General features: G+C 42.5%; 2 protein-coding genes across 7 annotated transcripts in view; one reads left to right on the top strand and one right to left on the bottom strand.

The window, feature by feature from the left end:
• The window catches only part of slc37a4a (solute carrier family 37 member 4a), a 44,535-nt gene extending 37,652 nt beyond the window's left edge, over positions 1-6,883 (top strand). The window contains exons 7-9 of the mRNA XM_069894962.1: positions 969-1,082; positions 4,234-4,372; positions 5,636-6,883. Coding sequence (XP_069751063.1) covers positions 969-1,082; positions 4,234-4,372; positions 5,636-5,802 — 420 coding nt within the window. The 3' untranslated portion in view covers positions 5,803-6,883. The remainder of the gene's footprint in view (positions 1-968; positions 1,083-4,233; positions 4,373-5,635) is intronic.
• Positions 6,884-15,539: 8,656 nt separating this feature from the next.
• LOC138741220 (E3 ubiquitin-protein ligase DZIP3-like) overlaps positions 15,540-20,549 on the bottom strand; it is an 83,348-nt gene continuing 78,338 nt past the window's right edge. For 5 of the 6 annotated variants that reach the window (XM_069894949.1, XM_069894948.1, XM_069894950.1 and 2 more), the window contains 4 exons: positions 18,275-18,401; positions 17,936-18,079; positions 16,965-17,057; positions 15,540-15,939 (listed from right to left, as the gene is read on the bottom strand). In XM_069894949.1, coding sequence (XP_069751050.1) covers positions 15,859-15,939; positions 16,965-17,057; positions 17,936-18,079; positions 18,275-18,401 — 445 coding nt within the window. In that variant the 3' untranslated portion in view covers positions 15,540-15,858. Of the gene's footprint in view, positions 15,940-16,964; positions 17,058-17,935; positions 18,080-18,274; positions 18,402-20,549 lie in introns of those variants that run through there. The other variant, XM_069894953.1, reaches the window with a different exon arrangement.

The raw sequence follows: 20,549 nt of genomic DNA, 5'->3' as shown, positions 1-20,549 counted from the left end.
ACATTTAATCCCGAAATGGGGCCTTGTGTGAAATGTTGCCATTTGATTGCCATTGTTTCTTCGCCCAAGATTTTCTTAACCTTGGGATACTGGTGCTAAATGTGTTCTTTTCTAGATGGGTAGCTGGTCGACAATCTGATTGAGCAAAAGATGTATAGTAAAATCCCTGATATCTGGCACATATGTGGATTTGTGGATGCCAGATAAGTGTATTTTACAGTTGCTTGAGACTTATAATACCTAACTAATACACCTGCATCAGAAAAAAAGACAAAAATACTATACTGCATGAATATATAAACCTCAAAGCTTTTTAGTTTATTTTCAATCACATTCTTTGAAAACATTGGACTGTCACTCCATCTGCAGGTTCCTTCCCCTCTACGGAGCCAACTAAAATACTAGCAATAACATTATAGATAATTATTCCCCTCATCTAGTTTACAGATAAAGCCTCTGACTGGGGTAGCTCTTACTAAGCAGGGATAAGGAGATGCTTTAGGAGAGTCACCCCAACGGTGAGCGGCATCAACCAGCTCTTCATGCTGGGTGACACGGTTTTATTCAAACACAACTTTATACAAACTTTATTCAAACAGCTGTTGTGAGCAAAGCATGACTAAGGCCCTCTGCTGCTAAATATTTGCTCCCATCTTCACCAAAGGTTTACATGTTACTTTTACTTTTTTAAACTTATGAATTTTTTTACCTATTATATATTTTTTTACTTATTTTCCTCAATTTTTTTTCCAGTTGCTTGAGGCTGTTGGTTGCTTGATTTCTTGATACCAGGATTTTGCAGTATTTCTGGGATATTAATTGCTTTACAACCCCCCAAAAATATTAGATCATCAAAAATTATTAAGCGTTCCATATTAAGCGCCTCTGTCATTTTTGTTAGTGTCCAGTTTCTCATTTTATTTATACAAACAAAGCATGCTATAAAGTTACCTGTCAATCTCCTTCAGAACGGTCTTCGAAGCCATGGCAATCCTCGACATGGACTGTTGCTCTCTATGATGGCAGGAATGGCCATTTCAATGTACCTCTTCAGAGTGACAGTAACTGCAGAGTCATCTAAGGTAACTACAATCATTATTTGTTTTGTTGTTGATAGTGTTCCCATTTCTGCCAGATATAAGTTGCTGTTGGTGGTTTCTCTCCATTGCTGAAGGTTTACTCCACAAACTACCTGACGCATCACAATAAGGGCAAATTCCACTGATGTCGGCCATAATGTAATTTGTATTCCCTGTCACCTTTGCAAAAGTTATGTAGGTGTTTGCTTCCTCAAAAGTAAGCCAATATTGCCCAAGTGAGGCAAACATTTATTTGACTTGAATGATCTAATAAAAACAGGGCAGTAACGGTTAGTGCAATGCTATTATCAGCGACTCTGGGTTCACATCCATCACTGTCTGTAAGGAGTTTCGACATTCTTCCTGTGTCTGCGTGCGTTTTCCCTGGGTGCTCCGGTTTCCTCCCACCTTCCAAAATGTATGGGGTTGTACGTTAATTTGGATGTAATTGGGCAGTAAGGTTTAAATGGCTGGCATCGGCTGAAAATAAAATTTAATTTAAAAATCCTATCTGGCTAGGACTGGTGGAGGGAAGGAATGTTGTTGGTGCTGGACTGTCATCTCCTGTAGCATAAACTTGCAAACCTTTGGCTGCAGTTTGCTTCACAGTAGACAATTGATCAGTGTTTAAAATAGTGAATTTTCTTTGATAGGTTGGATCAGGGCTGAAAAATGAATTTTAAAAATTCATAATCTTAAAAATGAGGTGGTCCATTTGAGTATGGAAATAGGAAGGGTTTCTTTCCTCCAATAATTGAAGAGGTCTAAACTCCTCCGAAAGGGCACGTGAATCTCTCACACTTGTCTTCAGATGAGTTTGCCTAATCTTCTGCAGTAAGCTTGCAGTATTGTATGAGCATGGCGTGGGAAGAAAGCAATATTATTTCCCTGAGTAATTACAGTGTGTGGGTGGCTGTTTTATCATTCAGATGAGATCAGTTGCTCTGAGGATCATAAGTGAAAAGTGAGGTAATATCATTGGGTGTTAGAGAATGGAGCAACTAAAAGGAGCACACAATCCTCCTGGATGAAAGTTGCCTTCCTGTTCTTTCCATGCATGGTCTGACTTTCTCCTTCTTGTTTGTCTTTCCTCGGGCGACTGAGTTCTGGACATTAATTTTCTTGCCTCGGACTCAAATCACTACCTTGACAGAAGATGAGGTCTCTCTCTTGCTCTCATCCTCCCTTGCTTCCCAATCTTGCTATTCCCATTTTTTTCTAAACCTCTCCCTGCAGAATCCTTGAAAATTCCTATTTTTTTTTATATTTGGGTAAACAGCTCTTTAAAAATTGTTCAATTTTCCTCCAAAAATCTGTCAAGATTGATTTGGACTTTCTGTCATTTTAACCTTTGAAATGGTGTGCTGGGATTTGTTCCAAACAATCGGTGTGGGTGAAATGCATTTTTAAAACAAAATAGACAGAATCTAATTGAATTATTAGTGTTCAAATGGATCAGTTGCTTAGAGCTGAATCTTCCCCCTATTTTCTTAAGGCCCCATCAAAGCAAAATGAGACTCTGACCTGACCTGTTTTATAACTTTTTTAATGGCACTAACACTCTTGCTGTTTGTCAAACTACCATAGTGAATATGATGTTCTATTTTTGAGGTTCCCAGAACAGTTCTGCTGGGTTTCCTATGCAGTGTCCAAGTCAGCACTCTGCATTCTATTACGTGTTACAAGGTTATGCAACTAGCTATTGACCCCAGTGGCCAGCTTTTGAAGGAAAGTACTGCAGTACTGGCTGCATTATTCCAGCTGGTAGGTAGTGTTGCTGTTTACACATGGCATGCTGCAATGATGACTCATTTCATTGTGACCTATGGAGTCGATGCGGGGCCCTTGAAGTCTTCACATCCACATGGGGTTTTCCACTTGCCAAGGACTTTTCATGCCCCCTTCTTTAATCATCGAACACTATAGCACAAAAATAGACCTTAATCTGTGCCAACTATAATTCTGTCTCTTCCCATCAACCTTTACCTGGACCATATAGCTCCAACCCTTTTAATCCAAATTTTCTTAAATATCGAAATCTCGCCTACATTCATCACTTTAGCGGGCAGCTCGTTCCACACATTCACCACCGTCTGCATGAAGATGTTCCCACTAATGTTCCATTTAAACGTGTCACCTTTCACCCTTAATCCATGGAAAAAGTCTGCTTGCATTTGCTCTATTCTCAACAGGGTCCCTACAGGTTGCCCAAAGGGCCACAGCACATTTAAGTAAAAGCCTTTTTTTTTTACCTCGGGTAACAAAATATTATGTGAGATGAAACCACTTTTTACCCTGGAACCTGTTCCTTTCTTGCACTCCTGATTTCTGTTTTATTCTTCTATCTGAGAAGTAGTGTACAATACCATTTGAACTACCAGCCAGCTAATCTTTAGGCTCTGGGAGGAGACCAGAGCAAGCGTGGGAAACCCTCGTAAACCCGACACCGAGCTGGCCAGGATTGATCTTGGGATGGTGGAGTGCAATGCAACAGCATCATGTGCTGCACTCCTGTGCAGGGGTGGGCAAGCCCTCGTAAGGGATCTCAGTGACCTGGTTGGGTTGATGAAGTGCTGTGCCGAAGGGGAGCAAATGCAAGTGGATTCCTGTCCATTGTCATGGCAATACTGACTCCCCCCCCCCCAGCTGGAGTAAGTAAGCTGACCTAACAGTCCATCCACTGTCGAGACCAGGACAATGATAGCACCATCACTTTGCAGCAGCACGGTTAGTGTAGTGGTTAGAGCAATGGCTTTATAGCACTGACAACCCAGGTTCGAACCTGGTGCTGTCCGTAAGGAGTTTGTACATTCTCCCAGTGTCTGCGTGGGTTTCCTCTGGGTGATCCGGTTTCTTCCCATCCTGGATTGGTCTTCTGAGGCATGGGTTCATGGGCCAGAAGGGCCTGTTACCGTGTTGTATGTCTAAATTGAAATTTAAAATTTCTAATGGCTTACCATCCTGCCTTGGATTGTGATATGTTCCTTCATGATCATTGGAACAAGGTTCAAGAGAGAGGCTCCCCACCAGTTTTAGGAGGGCATTTACAGGTGGGAAAGTAAATGCTGAACTTCCTATGGTCAATTGAAATATATTTGGGGGCTGTAATATTTAGTCATTTTTCTCCTTCACCCTTTATTTTTTTTTCTTCTAGTTATGGATTCTGTTGTTGGGAGCCGGTTTTGGATTCTGCTCTTACGGGCCCATTGCGCTGTTTGGGGTGATAGCTAATGAGTCTGCACCTTCTAATCTGTGTGGGACATCTCATGCCATTGTAGCTCTCATGGCAAATGGTAGGTCAAGAAGGAGGTATTTATTAAAACGGGTTATCTTGTGCAAGGCGCATTGACACAGTCAGCACTGCGCAATAAACAAATGGGCTTGAGATACTCAGCAGGTCAGGCAGGCCTGGTTACCCTTTATTTCCTATGGATGCTGCTTGAGCTGCTGAGTGTCTCCTGCACATTTGTGTATTGCCCTCGACCCCAGCATCTGCAGATTTTCTTGTTTACCTATAGTCACTGTCATGTGATCATCTTACCGCCAGTGTAGAACTTGGAGTTTCAGGTTGTCTTCTATGCTATGGAGGCCCTTGCATCCAGAGGGAATTTCGAATTGTAACTGACAAAGGGGCTGGAGAAATCCCTAAATAAGCAGCGCATGCTTGTAATCTGCAAAGTCCTCCGGCATCCAGACATCTTGGTGGGTAGGGCATTATCAGCCTTTAATGTCTTCACAGTCCCATCAATTCCCTGAATTATCTATTGACAAACCAAGCCTTGGGGTATGATTGATACCTCTTCAATTAGATGGGTGTGGGAACAAACAAAGAGTGGTGAATATCAGAATCAGAATGTATTGCCATGAACAAGTCATGAAATTCAGAATGTGGAATGAATATTGGCAGATACTAGGGTTTATATTCCTGTCCTACATTGCATTGGTGGATTGGGATCATTGTGTGTGAAAGCAGGCATTTGGGGCCTTGATTTAATATAAGATGTGTCTGATGGTCCAGTGCTCTGTCAGTTTGGAACAGGATGTCCACCTTTTGATTTTTGTTCTCTGGTCTTTGAGTACTCGATCCAACAAAAATGAACAAGAACATTATCAACACATTGCAAGCCACACTTTTACAATCACACAGCATTCTAGGTTTGTTGAACAGAACACCTGAGGTCACGCCCTCCTGTGTGGATGATGAGTTGGCTGATGGCAGGAGCCCAAAACCTACACTGCTCCACAATTTGTTACCAGCTGGCAGCTGCCACTATAATTGAAGCTTATTAAGTGATTTGTTAGTAATGAGGGTGTATTAGAACACATTATTATAAGGTAGAGGAATTTTGCCCTTGTGAAGTCTGGTCTGATGATACCTTCTCATGCTACTGAATGTCAAAACACAGTTGACTACTATATTGTTCAATTCAACTTGTGTTCTCATTCAGAAAGAATAGGTATACAATTCAAGCTGATTTAGTAATTTACATTTGAATTGGAAAATCGGTTTGTTCATTCCTTCACTGACAATCCATTCCTGTTTCTGTGTCCTGCAGTGGGGGGCTTTCTGGCTGGTCTCCCCTTCAGTGCCATCGCGAAGAACTACAGCTGGGACATGGCATTCTGGATTGTTGAGACCACATGCGCTCTCACCACTGTGGCCTTCTTCCTTCTGAGGAATATCCGGACTAAGATGGGCCGTCTTCCCAAGAAGGAAGATTAAAGATTCAGGAGTTCTCCTTCAGTAGCGATCCTTCTGCTTTGATCATAGTGAGAGCCCACAAGTGAGTTCACTTCTGCTCACCATTACTTTAAGTCCGTAGGCACTGGATTCCATTACAAAATTCCCACTTTTCATAAATCTGCGGTAAGGATCCCGAACATGTGGATCTTGGGACTTCTTTTTCTTTTTTTTTTTGAATCTGTAGATTTCTGCTAATTACACATTTATGTACAGAGTGTGCCAAGTTTGTTCAGTTCCTCTGATCTTGTATCTGGCCTGGGAAAGCATCATTTCCTTCCCAGCAGGAAGCCTGTGTAAGACCTTGCAGCAATCCTTTAGTGGAGGTCTTGGCTTATCTGCATTCTATCAGAAATTCCCACTAATAAATTGCTAACCAAGAATTAGTATCCCTCTCCCTGCCACTATTGTGTGCAGAGTTATCCAATCCAAGTCCCTTCACTAAAGTGAGACCTTCATCAGGCTACAGAGAATCGACAGTTGGCATCTGGGTGCAGACTGCGCCACTTCTGAGTTAAAGCAGATGGTGTTGTACTGTTGGTTTTAAATTAAATCCTCCGCCACTGGACTTTTCTTGCAGCACCCAGTGATCCGTGTCTTCTGTTCTTGGCAACACAATAAATGCTTCGCCCCCAATGTTGGACCTTTTAGGGTGAACAGTCTGCACAGCAACTGGCAGTTGCACATGGATGGGACTTGCAACTGTTGCTTTTTGAGCAGAGCCATTTTTAATAAATTCCTAAATTGTAGGCGTGTGTTACATTTTTGCTTCAGAGTCAAAATTGAGAGTTCATCCTCGACCAAAAATAGTGCGGCTTGAAAACGTGGGAATGTCATTCTGCAGAAGTGAATTTTCAATATCTTAACAAACTGAATCCCAATCTACTCAAGTGGACAGTTGAATTTTAAATATTTATCTCAGTCACTTGTCAGAAACTTCTTGGGGGTAATTATGTAAGTTTGCTGTGCACTTTAACTGCATCACAGACACTTTTCATTGGTTGTAAGGCTGTTTGGGATTTCTTGAGGTTATGAAATAATTAAAGAATTGTGTGAGTCTCAATGGTTGATTTGCCTTTCTAACCCCTTGTTCTGAGATGCGACCATGTCCCCGGTTCTAAACAAACTGTTCTCTCGCTATCCTGTCAGGATCAAGATTTTTGTTTCCGTAATCTCATTATTCTAACTCCAGAGAATCTAGAACTCATCTACTCGATCTCTCTTCATCCAGTGGTCCAGCTGATGGTTGGGCCAACTGTCTCTACCCAATGAGATCTCTCTGGTGGGACTGCCTACTGACTCTCAGTGATGCATTGCACAGAAACTATTTGGCATCATCTCGTGAGCTATTAACAATGTGGTACTACAGTGGTTTCCCCATTGCTGAGTTTTATTTCATTAGATCTTCAGTTCCCACTCCGCAGTCCAATGGACTTGAATAACTCTCACCTCCAGCTCTTCTTTCTGCTCAACCAAAAGATCCAAACATTGTCTATGCATTCTTTTTACCTCCCACAGCAAGGGATGATACATGGATAATCCAGGTACATCTTTTCAAAATAACTGTTTACATTGCAATTATAATTAGATTGGGACTTGTATTTGAGATGCCCAGTGCATTTGACAAATGTGGAATTGCTGTCAGAGTGCAATGAACAACACCACCTTTGATCTTTGCTGCCTGCCCTGCCATTTAAAATAATCAGGATTGATCATCTACCTCTGCTTCAATATTCATGGTGACTGAGGAAAGACGACCATTAGAGGTGAAGAATTCCATAGATTAGCTATCCTTTGAGAACCTCAAAGCTGTTTGATTTTTGAATTCTAAAGATGTATGGGATTTGGAGGTTAATACCTCACATGGCTGTAGTTGGGCAGTGTAGGCTCATGGGCCAGAAGGGCCTGTTACCGTGTTGTACACAAGCAGCTTAACGTCCACGTTACTTTCTGTGAAATTGGGTGTTATGCGATGTGGACATTGTGCGAATACCATATTATATACTTAGCAAAACTATATGGGATACTGGACTGTACCTGTAAACTTTTTATTTGTAAATAAGGATCAGTGTGGGGACAAACAGGGCTATGGGCAGAGAATGGGGAAATGGAATCACTGTGGGGACCAATACGGGGCTATGGGCAGGTAGCAGGGCAGTGGGATCAGTGAGTGGATCGACACGGGGCTGTGGGGAGAGAGCGGGACAGTGGGGTTAATGTGGGGACTGATACAGGGCTGTGGGGAGAGTGCAAGGCAGTGGGATTAATATGGGGACTGATACAGGGCTGTGGGGAGAGAGCAGGGCAATGGGATCACTGTGGGGACTGACACTGGGCTGTGGGGAGAATGCGGAGGCAGTGGGATCAATGTAGGGACTGATACAGGGCTGTGGAGAGAGTGGGGCAGTCAAATCAGTTTGGACACAGTACACAATTTCCTGAAGACTTGCGCATGATAACTGAATAATTATGGGACCACAGACATGTATGCTTCAAACCAATCTTCTAATCTGAGGTCATGACCTATGTTCTGGCTACACATCCACTCACTCCATCCTCTCAAGATCAAGAAATTAGTTTCAATTATCTTGTTCATGTGAACTCCATAGAATATAGAAGAGGTCAACTCGATCTTTCTTCATAGGACAATCCTCATCCTGGGAATCGATCGACTAAACCTTCAGTATATTTGCTGACTGGGGTTTTTATACATAAAAGATATGTAATCACCTACTCAAGTTTAAAATAAAAAGGCAAATTTACCTTTTGTGTTGACGTCCAAAAATGCGGATCGCGTGGTTGTTTTATGCAGGGGTGAATCGCAAGCCAGCTTCTGAAGGTGACGGAGGCAGGGCGAGAAGTGCAGTAGCACTGCCCGCCACCATGACATCAAACATGCACACCGGGAAGGGAAAGCAACCCATACAGAAAATGGCGACTGAAAAGCAGGTATGAGTGCTAGTGGAGATCTGTGCAAGCAGAATTTGGACTCGGAGATCTTTTGTGCAATGCAATTGCCTCTTTGACCACATGGGTTCTTTAAAAATTCGTGCTCTTGGGTCACAGGCTGACAGTGTCATCACGATGTCATCAGCTGTCCCCTTTGGAGTCGCATTCAGCGGAAATACTTTTAGGGAGGAGGTGGAGTGACTTCACTCCACCTCTGAGTCTACTCCCCCAGGTGGATGGAAGATGGAATGAGTTCAACCAGTCAGTCCTCCTTTGGACCTTTTATAGAAGGTAAGTGAAGCAATTTAAAGACAGACAATTGCTTTTTTTCCCCCACTATAAAAGGGCCTATAGATACGCTATTTCCACTGAAGGTAGGTAAGATTCAAACCAGAGGACATGTTAAGAGTGAAAGGGGAACAGTTTAGGGGGAATGTGACGGGGAGCTTCACACAGAGAGTGGTGGGGATGTGGAACAAGCTGCCAGCTGAAGTGGTGAACACTGGCTCAATTTTAACATTTAAGAGGAATTTAGACAGGTACAAGGATGGGAGAAGTATTGTGGACTATGGACTGGGTGGAGGTCAGTGGGACTAGGCAAAAAAAAGTTTGGCACAGACAAGGACCAAAGGGGCCTGTTTCTGTACTGTAGTGTTCTATGTTATTAATGGCTGATCATCAGATTCAGGGTTATGGAAAAATGCCCTTCGGCCCAATTCATCTTTACCTATTGATGCTCGTCCCATTTGCCAGCATTTGCCCCATATCCCCTCTAAACCTTTCCTCTCAATGTACCAGTCCAAATGTCATTTAAAGGTACCCATTTCTACCACCACCTCTGGCAGCTCGTTCTGTTAAAACCTCACCTGCAGCATAAACAGATGGGTTAAGTTTAACACAAAAATTATTAACAAATTAACAATAATAGAATTAGCTCAAGAAAGTTAACCCCAAACGTAAGCCTTTATGGCAACTCTACATTAACAGATCATTATAGTCCAAGCTCAAAATGCCTCAAAACAAAACCTCAAGTTAGTTACATCAAGTCCATCATTCAAAAAGGCACAGCTTGCAGAGTCTGGTCTTCAGGCTTGCGATTCTTAGTTTGCTTGCATGCTGGTCTTTTAGTTGGACATCAAGACACAAAGCTGTGATTGCTGTAGACTTGCGACTTCCCTGAGTTTTGAATGTGGCAATGAGCACCTTTTGATTTCATCACACAGGAATTCCCACCAGTGACCTCTTAGTCACTACATGAGATTCACAGAACACCCTGTCTTGGGTCATCAAATAACTCCTGTCACATGAAGTCCTCCTCTTGGAAGGGGACTGGGGAAGCCCATGTTGGACACACACGCACTCTGGGTATAAGACTGGCAAAATGCTATCAGATCAGCATTGCTGGCACCTGCAGACAAAGTAGCTCAGTCTTTCTCCCACTGAAACTACTGGGTGAGCACTCTGATGCTGACTGACTGCCCTCCAACTAAATGACAAACCCTTTCAAAAACTCAGCACGCTGGGCTCTTCAACTGCCCCAGTGCATACCTTCAGCTCCCCCTATTGTGGAGAGAGGTTGACTGCTGTGGGTGTGCTCTCTGTGAGCCCACCAGCTTCGAGTACGTTGTTCTCGTGCTTTTGACTACTTTTGAGCCACTTCAGCTCTTCATGGCAGCACATGATCCTTTCTTTCCCCTGTAGGTTCAGTCCTGTCCCTGGTCCTAAAATAAAATTGTCCAGGGTCCTTAAAAGTTCCATGTACCCACCACTGTGTAGAAAAATGCCCCTTTAAATCTTTCCTCTCACCTTAAATCTTTTCCCTCTAGTTTTACATTCCATTGCCCTGGGGAGGGGGGTGGGTGTACAGAATAAGACCATCTTCCCTGTCTGTGCCTGTCATAATTTATATATCCCCATAGAGTTACCCCTCAGCTTCCTTTGGTCCAGGGAAATTAGTCCCAACCTTTATTTGTCAACTTTATCCTCTGCTGCTAACTTTCACCATGACCTCAAATTCATTTGGTCCATCCCTGGTGACACTTTCCCCTTTCTTGATCTCTCTGTCTCCATCTCAGGAGACAAACTTTTAACAAACATACCAACTCCCACAACTACCTCGACTACACTTCTCACACCTAGTCCCCTGTAAGGATTCTATCCTTTCTCTGAATTCCTTCTCTCATGTCTGCTCCCAAGAGGTCTTCCAGTCCAGTCCACCTCCTTCAGAAAAGGTGGCTTCCACTCTACCACCACCAACTCTACCCTTACCCGCATCTCCTCCATTTCCCACACATCTGCTCTGGCCCCCTCTGCCCCCAGATGCAACAAAAACAGGATTCTTCTTGTCCTCACCTATCCCCTCACCAGGCAATGCATCTAACATATTATCCTCCACAATGTCCATTACCTACAACATAATCCCACCACCTACACATCTTCCCCTCTCCTCTCCTCTCTGCATTCTATAGGGACTGCTTCTTCTGTCACTCCCACGTCCACTCATCCTTTCCCATTAATTCTCCCCCCCACCCCCATCTTCGCACCATCCTCTTTGACCGCAGGGAATGCCACACTTGTGCTCACACCTTCTCACCTTTATTCGGGGCCACAGTCACTTCATATGAATCTACTGCCTCCGGTGCTCCTGTTGTGGCCTTCACTGCATCGGACTGATGACACAGACCAGGAGATCGCTTTGCTGAGCACCTTTGACAGGGATCTCCCAGTGGCCAACCATTTCAATTCTGCACCCCACTCTTGTGCTGATATGTCTGCCCACAGCCTCCTATACTGCCAAATCATGGGCGCCCATTAATTGAAGGAGCAATACCTAATATTCCGTCTGAGCATCCTTCAATTGAATGGCATTAACCAAATTCTCTGGTTTCTGCTAGACCACTCCCCATTCTCCCTCTTTCCTAACCCCGTTTCCTCCAGCTCTCCACTCCCTTCCCTCTATTCATGCAGTTATTTCCCCTCTCACCATTTTCTGCTGTGCCCTCCCTCCCTTATACATACCCATGACCTTTTACCTTTGGGCCTGTGCTCCTCCCCCTCCAACTCTCCCCACTATTTTATTCAGATACTTGCCTATATTTTGCTCCTACCTTAATGAAGGACTCAAGCCTGAAATGTTGGTTATGTATCTTTATCTTTGGTATATAAAGTTAACTGTTTGACCTGCTGAGTTTTTCCAGCATTGTGTTTTTAGAATCTCTATGTAACTCAAGCCCTCCAGTCCAGGCAATATTTCTCCCTAGTTTAAACACATTCTTTATATCATGTGGTGTCTGGAATTGTACACAATGCTCCACTTGTGGTCTAATGATTTGCACACTGTAACATGTCCCCACTGAGTGGTTTGGCCACTTGAAGGCAAGCAGACTGTAAGCCCTCTTCACCAATCTATTTACATACCCCCAATGTCTTGCTCTTCAGTAACACTCCCCAGGGCCCTGAATATCTTAGCAGCCTATACAGTAGAGAAATGAGACAGCAGCCATGTTCAGCATTCACTTTAATACCCAGTAATATTCATCAGGCTATGATTCCCAGATGTTCATTCACTATGTTATTAATATTTCATGTACTACAGCTGATTTTCAAAATACCTTTTTCCCCTTGTTAGTTGTATGACATACATTCAGGATGGTTTTAGCAAGATTAGTATTTCATGAACTTGCCTTCCATATTAATGCTGTAAATTTGTTATTTCCCAGATATTGTAAGATTGAAATGCCTCATGGCTACACTATATGCATTACATGTGCTTTCATAAATATGCAACTAACACTACAGTGAACTACTCCCACCAGTGTTTGCATTCCACATCATTTCTTAGCAGCCAGACTGATGCTACATTCTGGTCTTTCCTTCTCTCCACACACCACGTTCTTACCCCCCACCTCTTCCACTTCATCCACTATTTTTTTCATTTTTCTTGTTTTTCTAAAAGAAAAATGTTCTGGAAATTTTAGTTTTCAATACTGCCTGTTCCACATTTCCATAATTGGAATTAAAATCCAATTTTCATATCTATCAATTCAACGTTGTTCAGATCAAGCTTTTAAACTAGCTCCCATTTTCCTTTTCCATCAATGCCCCTATAACTTTCAAAGTTTGTACCACTCAATCCACTGTTTTTACTGTTCAGCAGTCTTGATATTCACTCTTGGCCTTAAATATCCACTTGCACCCCAACCACCTTTCATTTAAACCCATTCTACAGTTATGGGAGTTTGCTTTGTTTAGACCCAAGGCCCAGGTCTGTTTTGAGGACAGCCTGCTCCTAGAGAACAGCTGTTTTCTGGACATCTTAAAACATTGAGATTTTAATACATCAATTTCAAGGTGAAAATTGGGATTACGTGCTTGATCTGATTAATAACCCTTCATATAGGCACGGTATTATTTACTGCAATATAAATTTGTACATAGAATATATAATGTCGAAAGTTAGATGAGCTAGTTTGATCCACTATGTGACAAATGTAAAATTTTGAGACCCCTCTGATTCGTATGTTAGAAAATTAGATCTAATGTTAGAGGTCCAGGTTGAATTTGACAAGATATGGGGCCCATTCATCGACTATTATCATAATTTGATTACTTAGGCAGGGGGGCTCTGGGGATTTTCTATCCGATGTCAGAGGGCCTATACTCAATTCTTTACAATTTATTTGCTGGTGACTGTGTTTAGTGGGAGGGGTTAGATTAATATGCAATTTTTTTTCTTCTTTTGTTCATACTTTTGTTGGAAGAGATTGGTCTATTTAGATAATCGCAACGTATAATCTCAGTATTAGAATGTGCGGGGAAATTCTCATAAGGAAATTTCACAAGACCATGTGTGGTGGTACGCCATTAGACAGGCGAACCGGCCCCACTTGTCACGCATGTGGTGGTGCAGCCGGCCAAAATGGCGCCGTCGGGTTTCTTCCTGACCTCAGCACCGGGCTCAGAAGCCCGTGCTTGACAACCCACGTGATGCCCCGGTGACGTCGGGGCTCCCCCAGCACGGTTCTCAGCCAGGCAGTCTGCAATAAATCAGTTTTGCTCACTGAACTCAACCTGTCTGGTTGTGCGATCCTTCAGTTAGTAGTGTAGCCACTGCTACAAATGCATAATTTATATGACTCATTCTGCATTATATAAAGCAATATAATTAATATCTAAACAATATATACATGCAATATTTCTTTCAAATAAAAATATTTTTAAAAGGAAAATGTTTATCACATATTAATGTTTTAATTGTAAATGCTGAAGATGTTGCTATTAAAATAGGATGTTGCTACTAAAATCCTACTAGTTCATTTTTCAGTTTGCAGAGGTACTATTTTTCCATATGCAGTCACTTCATTGTATATGGCTTCTGAAACTTCCCTTTCTAAAAGATTGTTTAAGTAAGATGTACCTAAACTTTTACAGCTGTGAGGAGTTGGCTGGACTATCCAGAGATGTGGCTTTTTAAATATTCAATGTGAATAGTAATGAATAAATTTTGCTCTCTTGTTCATTGTTCGACTTCAGAGTGTTGACTGGGAGGATAGAAGGGACTGTCGTTAGTTGGTCCCCAAAAAGCCTAGAGGAGCATGCAGAACTGAAGCTTTCAAATTCTGTGGATTGCATTTGGGAATCAAATGATATTTTTTCCTCTGGAATAAGCAGGCTACAGGACAGAATCTTGGAGCCTGCAGCAGAGCTCAATGCTGACAATACTTTCTAGCTCTTGCAGACTTTGCCCATTAGTGTTTTGGATGGAAAGTGAGCAGATTATGACTGCAAAGGGAGGAAATTAAGGTTTTTAAATTTAGACATACAGCATACCCCAATTAACCTACAACCTCTGTACAACTTGAAGCCACGCAATCATGGGAAGAATGTATAAACTTACTAGTGCCGGATTTGAACCCTGGTCACTATTGGTATAATAGCATTGCACTAACCACTACACTAACCATGCTACCCATTTTTAAAAATGGTTCTCCATCTAGTTCTATTATTAAGAGATGCCAGCTTGCAATAAATTTGGCCACTCTGGGTTTCAATTGCAATTGACTATTTGCTAAGGAAAGAATATTTTCGTGAGTGACTGCACTAGATATCCTTCAATCTTCGATCCAATCTGCATTTTACGTACACCTGTTAAGCACCATTAAATACCAATGAGGTCATGTAAATGGGATCAAATGCATTCAATGGCCCTTTAGTGTAAAATGTAAATGTGGGAATGTGAAATTAATCATGTCTGATGACATTTCTACCTCTTGTAAATGGAGGTTATAGACAGTAAATGGAGCTCCTGGTCCATCTTTTCCTAGCGTTCAAAGAGAAAACCAGATTAAACTGAAGCAATAAATCAGCTGGAGGAACTCAGTGGGTTGAGCAGCATTAGTAGGAGACAAAAAAAAGATCAGTGTTTCAGGTCAGAACCTTCGCTCCTGAAAGGAGTGAAACACGAAAAAGTCTGTAGACACTGATTGTAGTTAAAATGGTGGAGGAACTCAGCTAGTCTGCTCCTCGACCTGCTGAGTTCCTCTGGCAGATTGTTTTGGGTTTTTTTGCTCCATTTTCCAGCAGCCGCAGTCTGTCGTGTCTCCAGATAAAAATGAAAGTGAGGCGCAAAATCTCATTCCTGCTCACAGACAGAGGAGGCTAACAGTGAGGAAACTAGAAGCAGGGGCCTGAAAGTAAATTCTTGTCTTCCTGAAGGAACTTTTTAAACTATGCAGATACATAGGCAGGACTGATGGAATGCAAACACTTAATTAACAATCTTCAACCATCTTTAATTATTAAACTGCATATGATTACTTTCCATCATCCATTATTAAAATACACTTCAGTTGAGGATGGTCGAGGAATCAGCATGCCTTTCACAAAATAATCTCTCCGTAAAGTAGAATGTCCTCTGCTAGGAACAGTCATAAAGTCAGAGGTTTTTTTTGTGTGGGTCCAATGGAATCCAAAAAAATGTCACGAATCACTCTGCTCTCGCCCAGTATCTTCGCAACAGTGTCGCTTCCATCTCAACCCCAGTGACTCGATTCTAAGCTGAGCTGGTCCACAGCCATTTCTGATCTGTGGTTAGGACTGGGAGAAGGAGGTTGCAAAACTGAGGGTGCAACTTGGGCACGTTTTCTGATCCTTCAACCACAAGGAGATGCACTGTATTCAAAAAGAAACATGGGAAATTGTGATGAGATTGAACATAAAAGCACGTATTGAGTATTTTGCAGCAGTTGTCCCAACAGGTGGAAAGACAATGCCTACAAGAGAAAAGTCTTGAGATAAAGATGTTGGTTGTATTTTAGAGCAAAGTACAGACCTTTCATCCCAAATATTCCTCCATCAATCTAACTCTTCCCAACTTTGCAGCCCATAAACATCTTCTTGCATGTAATTGACCATCTTTTAAATGTTCCTATTGTACCAATCTCCACCACTGACAATGCATTTCAGGCACCCAGAACTGTGTATTCATATATTAAAAAAATGCCTCTGAACTTTCCTCAACTCACCTTAATCAGATGTCCTTTGGTATTGACCACTGCTGCCCTGGGAAAAAAGTGCTGGCTATCCACCCAATCTATGCCTCTCATTCTTTGTCACGCTAAAGGTTCCTATTAGGTCAACTTTTCTAATTTTACTGAAAGACAGCAGAAAAAAACTGTTCTAGTAATTGTACAAACTTTTCTTTCTTTTGTGGCATCTCACCGGAGGCTTAATCAAACTGGCTCGGGAGGTTCCGAGTGACGACATTTGGAACGTGTGGGGTTTTCAAAAGTTGCAGGTGGCTGTTTGAGTAACGACTTTTACTGAATTTTGACTCAACTACATCTGATCATTTTCTCGTGTTTTTCTAAACTACCCTGGTTCCTTCCCTACACACCTCCGTGAGACAGTGAGAGTTTGTTGTCATATACATAAAGTCAATGAACAGACAAATTGAAATAGATAGTGAATGTTGGCAAATGGTCAAAGGAGTTTCAATGCCAGTTCTCCTCACCATCAGTCACTAGAAAGATAGAGCAGTGAAGGGCAACACAAACAGGGTTGCGATGGCAGTCATGTAACTGACGTGGGTTCATTGTGTTGGCAGAGACCACCAATGGGCTTTTTGGTCATGCAGCATCTGCTGAGGGGATTGATCCATCAGCAGTTGGAAGAGGAAAAAAAAGAGAATCCTTTACCTCTCGATGGTATTTGTGTCCACACTTCATCACAAAAAGGCGACTGCTGGTCAATTCTTCCTGGCAAATAACACAAGGATCTTCTTCCTCCTTCTAGGAAGCAAGGACAACATTAAACTGGCACTCAAAGGTCAACTCGCACTATAGGTTGGACTAAGATACTCTGCCCACAATGCATTGGACCTGCTCTGCTTGAGCTTGTGATGTAATGTTCATTGACACATCACTGGCAAGGTCAGGCTTTAGTGTTCTATCGCTAAGACCGCTGGATAGAAAGACCGTCAAATTAATGCTGACCTCCATCTTTGCTAGCGTGGTTGGTCAAATATCTGATTTAAAGCAGAGGTTCATAAGGATGTGGAAAGTATAGAGAGAAAGCAGAAAAATGGGGTTGAAAGAAAGAATATATCAGATGTGATTTAAACGGCGGAAAAGACCCAATGGGCAAAATGGCTCAATTCTGCTCCTTCTTCCATCTCTCAATGACTGGAATCCAATGAATCTTCCTTTTTTTTTTCTTTTTCTTTTTTTTTAATTTTTTTTTGTTCACGCCATAAATCACATTAGCCATGATATACACTATTTCTTTTTCAGAATCCAATGAATCTTCCTGATGGATTATTGCACAGTTAACTTTGTTTTTAGAGAACTGCATCTCGATAGTCCATATTCTTGTCTCAACTAAACATTTTGGCAATTGGCTTTTATTTTGGAATTCTGATATTAATATTCAGAAATGCATAACTTTGCATTTATCCTTATGGCTTGGATTTTTAAAAGCCCTATCCTCTCTCTCCTATTTAGATGTGCACATTGACTCAGACTTGCTACACTCCCAATTTGAAGCAGTCAGCACATCATCTTCCTGTTACTATTCCAAGACATTGGGGTAATGTATCTCCAGTGCAGCAATACATTCTCTCACCTCAGTCACATACAGGAGTTTAGAAACAACCCCAAGCCAATGATACCTGATGTCCAGGTTCAACACTGACTCCACCCTGGTGTTGTGAACCAGTCATAAATCCAAGGCGACTGACATGGGGATCCTTTGGGATATTCCTCCAGGAGGCCGTTGATGACGTTGGATCAGTTGCAAAATCCATATTTATATTCTGTGGGAAAACAAAACGATGCAATTAAGTGCAATCCCACATCTCATTACGCCAACTATTCACCAGGTCATCATGGCAATTCACCCCTGATTTCCCCCTCATCTCAATCACAAGGAAACGCAGATACTTTTTATTATTCAAAAGGTAGCGAAGCAGTAACAGGATTTAAAAAAAAAAACAGAACTTTACACTCACGCCAAGGTGTGGCTGTTGGTTCTTGATGAGGACTGATACTTGATTGATGATTTGTTCAAAGGACAGCCCAGACAACGAGTTGTTGTTCATCATCCTGACCTGTCGTAGAAAGATGATCATCATGTCCCTACCGGAAACAGTGAGCAAGTTAGTCCAGACTGACAAGAGCTGGGTAAAGATCCTGAGAAGCAGGGGGGCAAAATTCTGCCTGCATCTATTGCAGAGAAGTATCCAATAGAAGGAAGGGATCACATTTACCGCATATACTTACAATAGCTGAATTTTGGGGACCAAATTTTAGAGTAAAATTTAGGGGCTAACTATTACTGCGGTCAAAAAAAAAGAGAATCCTTTACCTCTCCACACTTCATCACAAAAAGGCGACTGCTGGTCAATTCTTCCTGGCAAATAACACAAGGATCTACTTTTGACCGCAGTAAGTACTTGAGTCGTTGGAGGAGTCAGGAGGTCAGATGGCCAGGAGCAGGTGGTAAGTCTGCATTTTCGGGGTGTCGGGAGCTCGCATGGGCGGGTGTCTGGGGCCTAGACGAGAGTCTGTGGTCAGAGTGACAGGAGTTCTGATGGGCAGGGCGGCTGGGGCGTCGGGAGCTCAATGGGCAGATGGCCCGGGTCTGGGCAAGAGACAGTAGTCAGGGCGTTGGTAGCTCGGATGTGCAGGCAGCCGGGATGTGGGTGAGGGAGGGTGGGGATGCGTCGGGAGCCAACGTTTACACAGTATCAACTAGTACATGTGTATATATGGTATGTAATGCGTCTTTATGCCTCAGCAACCCCAAGAACTTTACAGGTACATTTTAAATGTGATCACTTTTGTCACAGTGGCCAACAGAAATGGGAAAGGATTAATGACTGGATGCTCAAATTTAGAGTTTATCCTTCTCAACTTTATATTGACCATGACACTACAGAAAGCCCCTCCTTTCTTCAAATGATGCCCACATGAGACCGCAAATATCTAATAGTAAAAACATCGAGATGTGGAGGAACTCAACAGGTCTCGTACCTCTAGGAGGTAACGATATATAACCGGCGTTTCAGGCCTCAGCCCTTCTTCAAGGTATGATTAAAAAGCAGGCAGGTACAAGGCTGGGGAGAAGTAAAGGAAAGACAGGGGGAGGGGTACAGACCAACAGACAAAAGGTGATAATTGGATATGGATGGGACGGCAGGAGAGAGGAAAGGTGAGAATTAATAGTGGAAGGGGGTCAGCATTTCCAATAGTGTTGCACTCTGTTGGAGCTGACAGGACTGGGGATAGCAGTGATAGCAGGTGATAGCAGTGTTCATTTCTGGATATATCCCAGTGAAATAAATGGCATGTTAATCTAGAAATGATCTTTGAAGATTCAGATTTTTGGATCCACAAAATGTATTTATTTATTTAGAACTACAGCACAGAAACAGGCCTATGAGCCCATGCCACATAAATACACCCATGTGACCAATTTACCGACTAACCCGGTCTTTGGAATGTGGGAGGAAACTGGAGCATATGGAGGAAGCTCACAGAGTCACCGGGAAAATGTACAACACCTTACAGACAGCAGTGGATTTGAAACCGAGTTACTGGCACTGTAAGGGCATTGCGCTAGCCACTGTACACCCTTATAATCCATCCTCAGCTTCCATTTACTCCTCTTTGGAAGACATCTTCTAAACTGCCAGGTGTTTGTTCGGAAGAACTAAGCTTTTAGTAATTGGGGCTAATCATGTGCATTAAGATCAGCTCCACGGCATCTGAGCCAATATCCTCATTCCTCCCTCAGTATATACCAACAGAATATTTGCCCTTATGAAGCATCACAGTTTAGCCCAAATCACAGAGTCAGTCACGCAGCTTATAAACAAATCCTCCCCACGCCAACCAAAATGTCTCACCCACGCTAGTCCCACCTGCCAGTGTTTGGCCCATATCTCTCTCAACCCATCCTATCAATCCACCTGTCCAATTTCTTTAAGCATTGCAAACAGAGGGCAACATTTACATAGAACCTGCCCTGATTGCCTCCTCCGGCAGCCGATTCGATGCACCTACTACCCTCTGTGCAGGAGAAAAGTTACCCTCTGTCCACAGGCAGCAATCAGAGCTAGATCAGGAAGAACTTCAGAGAACCAATCCTTTTAATTAGCAATGCATGACCCCTGCTAGAACCCATGTGCAGGAAGATATTGAAAAGGTAGAGTCTTGCTAGGTTTCTCAAACTGATAATTCTACCTATCTGGGATTCCTGAAGAGCCATTTATTTGGATGAGA

Source organism: Narcine bancroftii, chromosome 8 (assembly GCF_036971445.1).
Source record: "Narcine bancroftii isolate sNarBan1 chromosome 8, sNarBan1.hap1, whole genome shotgun sequence".
Taxonomy (NCBI): Eukaryota; Metazoa; Chordata; class Chondrichthyes; order Torpediniformes; family Narcinidae; genus Narcine; species Narcine bancroftii.
This window is presented reverse-complemented; position numbering and strand designations above follow the sequence as displayed.